Raw genomic sequence first — 10,591 nt, 5'->3', positions numbered from 1 at the left:
TGGTTATTAAATAAAGATGAAATAAAAAATATATATTTTAAATTAGACAAAATTACGTTGGATGACCAAGGATATTACTTCTATTCTCCAAAACTACTAAATATGTGCTTTCAGTTGAGGGTTATGTAGCACTCAGATTAACACACCAATGTGTTTACATAGAACCAGACATTAGTTTAATCAATATATATAGTACCAGTCAAAAGTTCCGACACACTTACTCATTCCAGGGTTTTTCTATATTTCTTTACTATTTTCTACATTGTAGAACAATAGTGACGACATGACAACCATGAAACAACACATATGGAATCGTGTAGTAAACAAAAAAAAGTGTTAAACAAATCCAAATCTATTTTATATTTGAGTTTCTTCAAAAGAGCCACCCTTCGCCTTGACAGCTTTGAACACTCTTGACATTCTCTCAACCAGTTTCACCTGGAATGCTTTTCCAACAGTCTTGAAAGCGATCCCACATATACTGAGCACTTGTTAGCTGCTTTTCCTTCACTCTGCAGTTAAAGAAAAACCCTTGAATGAGTAAGTGTGCCCAAACTTTTGACTAGTACTGTATATATGACCCAAAAATCCTTAATTGATCTTGAAAGATAATCATTGGCTGAGACCAAGCTCTCTATACTTTACTACTTAATGGGAACATAAAGTAAATGAGCTGTAGAAAATGTTTTAAAAAACATAATTCAATGCAAATGACAATCTTTCTTCTTTATTGTGATTTATTTTTAAAAGGAAAGCTTATAAGAAACAGAAGTGCATGCAGTACAAAGCACAGCAACCATGGGATTCTTATTTTCAGTTCCTTATATTTTAACAGCACAATTCATATGATACAGTACCTTTGGAAACATGCACAACACAGATGGATGAGGTACAAACATTATTTTTGGAACCACGTATGGGCGGCTAAAATAATTTGCGAACATGATTAGGTGCATACAGAGCTACAACACAGAAAAGACACACACAATACAAATGATCTTCTTTTACAGAGATCTGTGCATAAATTGTACTTTAAAGGGACTATCCAAATCATACTTTTATACTGAACAAAAAATAAACGCAATATCTAAAGTGTTGGTGCCATGTTTCATGAGCTGAAATAAACGATTCCAGACAGTTTCCATACTCACAAAAAGCTTATTTCTCTCAAATGGTTTTACATCCCTGTTAGTGAGCATTTATCCTTTGCCAAGATAATCCATCCACCTGACAGGTGTGGCAGATCAAAGAACCTTATTAAGCAGCATGATCATTACAGAGGTGCTGCACCTTGTGCTGGGGACAATAAAAGGCAACTCTAAAATGTGTCACTCAACACAATGCCAAAAACGTCTCAAGTTGAAGGAGCGTGCAATTGTCATGCTGACTGCAGGAATGTCCAAGAGATCTGTTGCCAGATCATTTAATATGAATTTCCTAACGTTAACCTGTCCCCAACGTCACTTTAGAGAATTTGGCAGTACGTCCAACCGGCCTCATAACCGCAGACCACGTGTAACCACGGCATCAGGCAGCTTCACCTATGGGATTGTCTGAGGGGGGGGGGGGGTGGGGGGGGGGGGGGTCCTGAGGAGTATTTCTGTCTGTAATAAAGCCCTTTTATGGGTAATAACTCATTCTGATTGGCTGGGCCTTGCTCCCAAGTGGGTGGGCCAATGCCCTGCCCAGTCATGTGAAATCCATAGATTAGGGCCCAATGAATGTATTTCATTTGACCGATTTCCTTCTATGAACTGTAAATTAGTAAGACCTTTGAAATTGTTGCATGTTGCGTTCATATTTTTGTTCAGTATAGAAATAGATTGAATCTGTTAGTATTTATAATAGTCTCATGCTATTGTCCACAAAGACCAACCCACCGTCTGACAACCAGCAAACTAAATAGGGACTTGGCAATGTAAATATTGAACCAATATTACATAAAAGCTTTTTGTGATAGGGCATGGCTTTTATTTGTGTCAGAAAGACAGATGGTGACCATTTGCTTTATCATTGGATTCTGAGCAACATTCAATATTCTTTCATTGACAATCACTCATTCCAATCACAGTATGCAAAAAAAAACTATTGAATTGTTGTGCAGAATATTTGTTTAACTGCATTTGGATTATCATACAATTCAAGTAAAACAAAAACATTTTTAAAGGCAAAAAAGGGACATATATGAAGAAAAAAAATAAAACAAATTACAGTTCTTTGGAGCAACCTCTCCTGATTAAGCTTTTGACCTAGCAATCATCTTTCTATCAGTGTTCCCTAATTGCTGCCACCAAAGAAATGTTGTGTCTGATTAATATACATTACCAGTCAAAGGTTTGGACACACCTACTCATTCCAGGGATTTTCTTTATTTTGACTATTTCCTACATTGTAGAAAATTAGTGAGGACATCAAAACTATGAAATAACATATATGGAGTCAGGTAGTAACCAAAAAAATGTTTACCATTTTTTGAGATTCTTCTTAGTAGATTCTTCATCCTTTGCCTTGATGACAGCTTTGCACACTCTGCATTCTCTCAACCAGCTTCATGAGGTCTCCTGGAATGTATTTCAATTAACAGGTGTGCCTTGTTAAAAGTTAACTTGTAGAATTTCTTTCCTTCTTCATGCATTTGAGGCAATCAGTTGTGTTGTGACAAGGTAGGGGTAGTATACAGAAGATAGCCCTATTTGGTGAAAGACCAAGTCCATACTATGGCAAGACCAACTCAAATAAGCAAAGAGAAACGACAGCACATTATTACTTTAAGGCATGAAGGTCAGTCAATGCAGTTTTTTCAAGTGCCGTCGTAAAAACAATCAAGGGCTATGATGAGGACCGCCACAGGAAAGGAAGACCCAGAGTTACCTCTGCTGCAGAGGATACTTTCTTTAGAGTTACCAGCCTAAGAAATTGCAGTCTAAATAAATGCTTCACAGAGTTCAAGTAACAGAAACATCTAAACATCAACTGTTCAGAGGAGACTGTGTAAATCAGGCCTTCATGGTCGAATTGCTGCAAATAATCTACTACTAAAGAACTCCAATAAGAAGAAGAGACTTGCTTGGGCCAAGAAACACGAGCAATGGACATTAGACCAGTGGAAATCTGTCCATATTTGAGATTTTTGGTTACAACCACCGTGTCTTCGTGAGACGCAGAGTAAGTGAACGGATGATCTCCGCATGTGTGGTTCCCACCGTGAAACATGGAGGAGGTGTGGGGGTGCTTTGCTGGTGACACTCAACGATTGATTTAGAATTCAAGGCACACTTAACCAGCATGGCAACCACAGCATTCTGCAGCGATACAACATCCCATCTGGTTTGCACTTAGTGGGACTATCATTTGTTTTTCAAATGGACAATGACCCAACACACCTCCAGGCTGTGTAAGGGCTATTTGGCCAAGAAGGAGAGTGATGGATTGCTGCATCAGATGACCTGTCCTCCACAATCACCAGACCTCAACAACAATTGAGATCATTTGGAATGAGTTGGACCACAGAGTGAAGGAACAGCAGCCAACAAGTGCCCAGCATATGTGGGAACTCCTTCAAGACGGTTGGAAAAGCATTCCAGGTGTAGAGGCATTCTACAATGTAGAATTTAAAAACAAAATAAAGAAAAACCCTTGAATGAGTAGGTGTGTCCAAACTTTTGACTGGTACTGTACATATACTATATATATCTTTCAAATATGGTCAATTTGCCTTAACTCACTGCACATAACTTTTAAACAGAACATGGCACAAACACAAGGCTACGTCAAATCTTTCTCTATAAACACAGTAAAACATGAGCAAAATGTCCCACTTCATAATTCTCTGGTCCTCTTAGATTTTAAGTGTAGACTAGGAGTGAGCAACATCCGTTGATTGGGATGAAAATTTTTGCACTTATAATTAACCATAACATGTTCTATGGAATCAAAAATATTGAATCAAAAATAAGTAATTCTAGTAAGTCATACAGTCATATGCAAAAGCTGACAGTTCCAGTTCCTCAGGGACTGTAATACACTCTGTAGTACAGAGTCTTATTTCGCCATAGTGAGTAGGAGTTATTAAACTTCAGAAGGTAAGTGCCTTCGCCTGGATACTCGTGACTGCCACCTTGCACTGCCATGTGACTGTCCAGACGATACACAGGTAAGATTTCCCCTATGTTGGAGTTGACCAATGATTTAGAACCCTTCTCAACATCCCCTGGGTTGATAAGTCCTGCATGAGACAACACATATGGCCTTCAAGACAATTACAACCTCAACTAATTTAAAGATAAGTTATTATTAAAGATATTCAAATCTTTCCAAATAAAATTGAGATTATTTCATATTAAATTAGTTAGGAACTAAAATTTCAAACCAAAAGAGGAGGTGCCTACTGACCTTTTAGCTGATTTTCCTCCTCTTCGTCGTCGCTGGATTCACTAATGTGGACCGTGATGGCCTGGCTGGTGACAGGGTTCCAGTCAAAGGAGATTCCAAAGGCTATGTCATAGCTATCTGTGGCAAACTCCCAGCACACTTTCTTTCCCTCAGGAACGGTGGGCACATGCACTGTCAAAATGTTTCCTTGTTTCACGGTCACCACACGGTCCTTCTCCAGTCGCAGCTTGGACTTGAGCTCCTTCATCGCCATGGAGGTCCACATGGCGGGAGGCTTCAGCGGTGGCATTTGGGCTAGAGCACAACCATAGACTATATGTGAGGACCGCATGGGAACCAAACATGAGCAGTGTTCAAAAATGTGTGATATAATTACTCAATTTGAGATCCTTTGTCAAAAATAGATATTTTTCAGCATGCTCATTATTTTATTAATATGTTGCAATACAGACATCAGACTCCAGAACATGGATGAAAGCTATGAGTTATCTTTAGTGGCAGCGGGTGTTAAACCCTAGACTAAATTGTCTCACCTTTTCCCTCTCCAGGGTTCTGGCTATTCCCACTGCTGTTGCTCTCCTCAACATCTCCCCCAATGGCCTGCTGCCCGGCAGGAGACTGTTGATTAACCTGAAAACACACAAGTGCTTGCAGTATTTTCATTTCATTGCCATGTACTTTTTTATGTGGCATGATGTTTACCTCAGCTGGCTGGTTGGTTCCATCCATATCAGGGTGACTTATGGGGTGGTTGGAGTTAGAGAGGCCTCTGCTCTGGAGCCTGTACACAGACAGTATGACCATTCTAACTTCTAAACACAATTCAGCATACAATACAATTGTGCTATGTAAGGCATACATAAAACAGACAATGTATTACAACTATACAAAATTGTTATGCCGCATTTAAATTGTATTTAGTTATAGCATATTGCAGGAATTAAATACAGTAGTTATACAACAAAAGATAAAAGTAGGTCTAGCAAGAACAAGTGAGTAACCTGTCTAGCGGATTGGTCTCCGACGTTATCGGTTTCCTCTTTCCCTTGGATAACACTGTCAATCTGGATTGACGCTCCGAAGTAGACTCTAATTTATCTATCTCTAAAATGAATGCATAAACACCGTTCAATCTCGCTCTAAATAGCGTACTGTATTAAGTCCCTCCCCTTCATACACACACACACACACACACACACACACACACACACACACACACCAGCACGAATTCCGCGTTCAAAACAACTTGGAACTCGGAAATCTCCGACTACAGAGTATTCAAGACGACTGGAAATCTGGAGAAAAAAAACGAGCTGGGGAAGATAGTTTTGAACGGTCATCTAACTCGAAATTCCATCTCGGACCTCTTTCTTGAGCTTCGACCTGAATATCAATGTCGTCATTATTTTACCTCGTATTTTTCACAGTTTCAAGTTGTCTTTAACACACCATAACGCGCAGTTTACCATCATGTTAGAAGACACAAAGTTGTTCTAGGGGGGCTGTGTGTATTGTTGTTGAATTGATAGATATTGCTGCATTGTTGGAGCTAGAAACATAAGCATTTCGCTGCACCGTGCTTCTACGTCTGCATTGCTTACTGTTTGGTGATTAGGCTGGGTTTCTGTACAGCACTTCGTGACACCTGCTGATATAAATAGGGCTTGATAAATACATTTGATTGATTTTGCGTACGCAACCAATAAACTCATTTGATTTAGTCAGCGAACTTCAAAGTCCGATTGGTGCGCGCGCGGTTACAAATTAACATTCCTAGATAGCTTCCTGGTCACATAATTGCAACAGATTTGAAACCAATTTCATTGCAACAGCTAGATGCGCGCGGTTACAAATTAACATTCCTTAGATAGCTTCCTGGTCACATAATTGCAACAGATTTTAAACTAATTTCATTGCAACAGCTAGATGATAAAATGTAACAGCTCAATATATATTGAGTTGTTACAGACGCTACTAGCAAGCTGATGTCCCCGCTGAGCAATCACTGCACCCACTGGCCATTCTGAGCTGGACGTACGCTTGCTAACGTTAGCTATAGTTAGCTAGCCAGTTGAACTAGTCGTAAGATCCTCTGCCATTCTTGGAATCGATGCATCTCGACATAATCTTGTAACTCGTCAACAAATTATAAATAAAATAAACTACCAGAGATAATGATAATAGGCACTCGCACATCTGAGCTATATTTCTTTGCAGGTGCATGGTAATAGGTGAATAAGATTAGAAATAAGAAGAAACCCGCACACTGCTCTTTAAACGCCTTATGTATCGACCCCAAGGCTTTTGTGAGTTAAAAAAAAAAATTAGCACCCTTACGTAGACACCCACATCCGTTCAATGCATCGAATGGTGTTGGAGTCGAGGGAAAATAAGTAAGCGTTACCAAATATAACAATGTTCATTTCATAACTATTCTAATAAAGTGTGTATATAAAACGTATTAAACACGTCTGTAAAACCACAATGAGGACATCGACCCATCAAGCAAGTTTTCATAAATCATTGGGAACGTCAGAGTAATCTGAAATGAGGGCATTCATTTAGGTTCACATTTACAACATAACAATACATAGGCATTTCATCATTAAGACCTCACCCAGTCATCTAACAGACTCCCATTCAGAGCGATACACATAAGCAACCAGGGTCAACGCCCTGCTCAAGGGCACGTAGATCAAAACCGGGGACTGTAACCTGCGATCCATCAGCCACCGGGCCCAAGCTCCCACTCACAGTTCACCAAGAGCAAAAAAAATATAGGAAAAATAATAAGGAAAACAGAAGACAACAAAGATATCACTCTTGGCTTGCCTTATAATGGAGATGCCAAATTCCAACTATTAGCAGGTGATTAGGTGAGAAACAACGTAAATCAGTAGACGTATGTCACAAATTTCAAACAACAAAAATCAACAAAAAATCATAACAGCAAGGCCAACTGAATATGTTTGAGTGTATGTATGGCACTATTTACCTGTGTGCATGTGCATTTGATTGTGTTTGTATATGTACATGTACAAACACCTGCAAGGCATCAGCCTCAGGCAAACCGGTATTAGATGTAAAAACACTGCCCCTCAGTGTGATTCAAACATACTTTTTGTTATGTTTTATTTTTTATACTTTTATCTTTGACTGTCATTCTATCCCCCACCCTGCAACTCCACTCCCACATCCCAACCCCTTATCTTGTCAAGGGAGAAATGCTCATTAACAGAAACGTAAACAAATTTGTTCACAAAATTTGAGAAATAAGATTTTTGTGCATATTGAACATTTCTGGGATCTTCACATGTGTTTATATTTTTGTTCAGTATAAATCCAATCTTTTTTCAAATTGGACATATACATATTTCCCCTTACAAAAGTATCTGTACGTTGTGTCGCAATAAACGTTTGGTCCATTCTACTCAGGAGCACTTCTATTTTCCAAATCCACAGAGTTTACACCCTAAGGAATGTTGCTGCTCAATTTGCACCCCTTAAAGAGTTTTTAATATTGGACATAGACATATTGCACCATACAAAATTATGTGTATGTCCAATATTAAAAACTCTAAGGGGTGCAAATTGAGCAGCAACATTCCTTAGGGTGTAAACTCTGTGGATTTGGAAACTAGAAGTGCTCCTGAGGAGAATGGACCCCTTTTTACTGTGACACAACATACACCTATTGTACCATACAAAATTATGTGTATGTTGTGTCACAGTAAAAAGGGGTCCATTCTCCTCAGGAGCACTTCTAGTTTCCAAATCCAGAGGTTACACTCAGGGGGGAAGTGGCTGCCCTTTTGACGGCCCTTCTATAGAGCAGCCCATCAACTTAAATCCAATCATTTTTGTAATTTTGGACATCCATATTACGCCATACAAAATGATCTACTCACTAGAGTCCATAGCATTCAAAACAGATGAGTTTGAACAAAAAAGTTTGCGTGGGGCCCCTCGACACTATATGGTACAAATATAGCACTGTAAGGGAAAAAACTATTGATTGTGTCCATAAAACTACGGTCCAGTAATGTCACTTTAACTTTCCGCTGACTGACTAATTCAGGAATATACCATAACTATTTTAGCTTACTCTTTGTGCTTCCATTGTGAAATAAAACACCATTCCAAACCAGACTTACACTTTCGGTTTGCATTATAATGGAGATGCCAAATTCCTACTATTAGCAGGTGATTAGGTGAGAAACAATGTAAATCAGTAGACGTATGTCACACATTTCAAATGTGTCTATTTAATAAGCTGTGATAGTATTGGGCATGACAATGTACTATTGTAAGGTTACGTTGTATCAATATCTGCACAAGTACGGTATGTGAGTAGTACAACAAATTTACCAACTGGCTCAGCACTTGTCTCCTATTTTTTATGCTCCACTGATGAACATTATTATAAAGGAGATAACGTTTGGCCATAAAATCTTTGGTTTCCTTCTCAAAAGGCAATATATTTCAGTGGACATTAGTTTATTTCCCTTTTAAGAATATTTCATGCTTTAAATACAAATTGTGAAGATCAACTGTACACCTATGTACAATAAACAATATTCTCTATTATCACATGCATTACAATTCCCATTACAGTTAAACATTTTTGAAATGAACTACTGTCCAAAACAACTCAGGGGCGTAGAGCAAATGTAAAGGCTGCATTATCACATGAGCTATCTCCAAAATAAGCACATAGGCCAAAAAAGACTAGTCCAATATTTCAGACATGGGCACGATATTTAAGACCAGACAGCACAAGCCAACTTAGGCAAATGTATAGTGAAATAAAGTTTCACACTGACATTTGAAAAATGTAAAATTGAGAAGCAGTCAACTTCGCACATTAAAGAACTTGCTACACAGGCAATTATACCATACGACTGCAGCCTGCAATTCTCTTCTAAATGTGTTTAGAAGACAACAGCCATAAAATCAGGAATAAGTCTAACACCCCCATTGTACTGGTAACAAGTGACCTTCACATCACTTGTAATTAAAAGTGCAGATGATCTATACATTTTACCGCAACACATTCCACAATGCTGAGAGTCTTTTAGGATGCTCTCTGCAAGAAATGTTACATAGAATGCTATAAAGCTCACACATACATATCCACATATGCTAACCCTTATAAAATGTTAGGGGACATACACTTCAATAGCTTACAACATCTCTGGTCGAGATATAGTGTTATTTGACACCAAGTAGGATAAGATCATGTTGAATATGACAAACTACAGACTGGCTGTTATCACAATTGTTAAAAAAAATATTCAATGAAATGCTGAGCTTCCAGACACCACTCCTCATCTCTGTCCCTTTTAAGGACATGGTATATTACCTTTCCTCACTGTTACCGTTATGGAAAGATTCTCAATATTCAAAACGATCCAGTCCTATCCTCAAAGCTAAAGGTAATCAATTATGATCCACAGTAGGGAGGGACATATGACAGTGACCTCTATGACTCTACATTAACTGTTCCTATGAGTCCCTCTATCTAACATATGGTATTACAACAGTATATTACCATGAAGGCACTGCAGGGGAAAATGTGCTAGGAAGTTAACACAAGCTGATTCACACTAGTTCAAACTGCAACAAGTCTACGAGATGAATTGTGTTTTATTTACACCAGAGCTGACCTTTCAGCACCACTACATTTTGGCTATATACTCCATCCTGTATATAGCCATGTTATTTTCTACTCCCTATACAGTGCCTTTGGAAAGTATTCAGACCCCTGGACCTTTTCCACATTTTGTTACATTACAGCCTTATTCTAAAATGCATTAAATATTTTTTTTCCTTCAGCAATCTACACACAATACCCCATAATGACAAAGTGAAAACAGGTTGCTAGAGATTTGAGCAAATTTAGAAAAATGTGAAACAAACTTATTTACATAAGTATTCTGACCCTTTGCTATGAGACTCAAAGTTGAGCTCAGTTGCATCCTGTTTCCTTAATGGTAGAGTGGCCAGATGGAAGTCACTCTTCAGTAAAAGGCACATGACAACCCGCTTGGAGTTTGCCAAAAGGCACCTAAAGGACTCTCAGACCGTAAGAAACAAGATTCTCTGGTCTGATGAAACCAAGATCGAATGCCAAGCGGCACATCTGGAAGAAACCTGGCACCATCCCTATGGTGAAGCATGGGGGTGGCAGCATCATGCT

The 10,591-nt window shown here is 38.7% G+C and overlaps 1 protein-coding gene across 1 annotated transcript; it reads right to left on the bottom strand.

Moving 5' to 3' along the window:
• Window positions 1–3,567: 3,567 nt before the first annotated feature.
• Window positions 3,568–6,697, bottom strand: LOC124045269 (protein TMED8-like). The gene is made up of 6 exons (XM_046364558.1): window positions 5,994–6,697; window positions 5,394–5,496; window positions 5,095–5,173; window positions 4,926–5,022; window positions 4,393–4,686; window positions 3,568–4,225 (listed from the first exon to the last, which is right to left on the bottom strand). Exons 3-6 carry the CDS (start codon window positions 5,119–5,121, stop codon window positions 4,008–4,010), a joined length of 636 nt encoding a protein of 211 aa, XP_046220514.1. The 5' UTR covers window positions 5,122–5,173; window positions 5,394–5,496; window positions 5,994–6,697; the 3' UTR covers window positions 3,568–4,007.
• Window positions 6,698–10,591: the final 3,894 nt, after the last annotated feature.

The sequence above is a fragment of the Oncorhynchus gorbuscha genome, linkage group LG10, assembly GCF_021184085.1.
Source record: "Oncorhynchus gorbuscha isolate QuinsamMale2020 ecotype Even-year linkage group LG10, OgorEven_v1.0, whole genome shotgun sequence".
Taxonomy (NCBI): Eukaryota; Metazoa; Chordata; class Actinopteri; order Salmoniformes; family Salmonidae; genus Oncorhynchus; species Oncorhynchus gorbuscha.
This window is presented reverse-complemented; position numbering and strand designations above follow the sequence as displayed.

Excerpts from the sequence above, each read along its gene's own strand:
- LOC124045269 (XM_046364558.1), bottom strand. The coding sequence starts at position 5,121 with ATGGATGGAACCAACCAGCCAGCTGAG. Across the intron at positions 5,023-5,094 it reads GAACCAACCAGCCAGCTGAG|GTTAATCAACAGTCTCCTGC; the intron begins GTAAACATCATG and ends GTGTGTTTTCAG. Across the intron at positions 4,226-4,392 it reads GGAGGAAAATCAGCTAAAAG|GACTTATCAACCCAGGGGAT; the intron begins GTCAGTAGGCAC and ends TGTCTCATGCAG.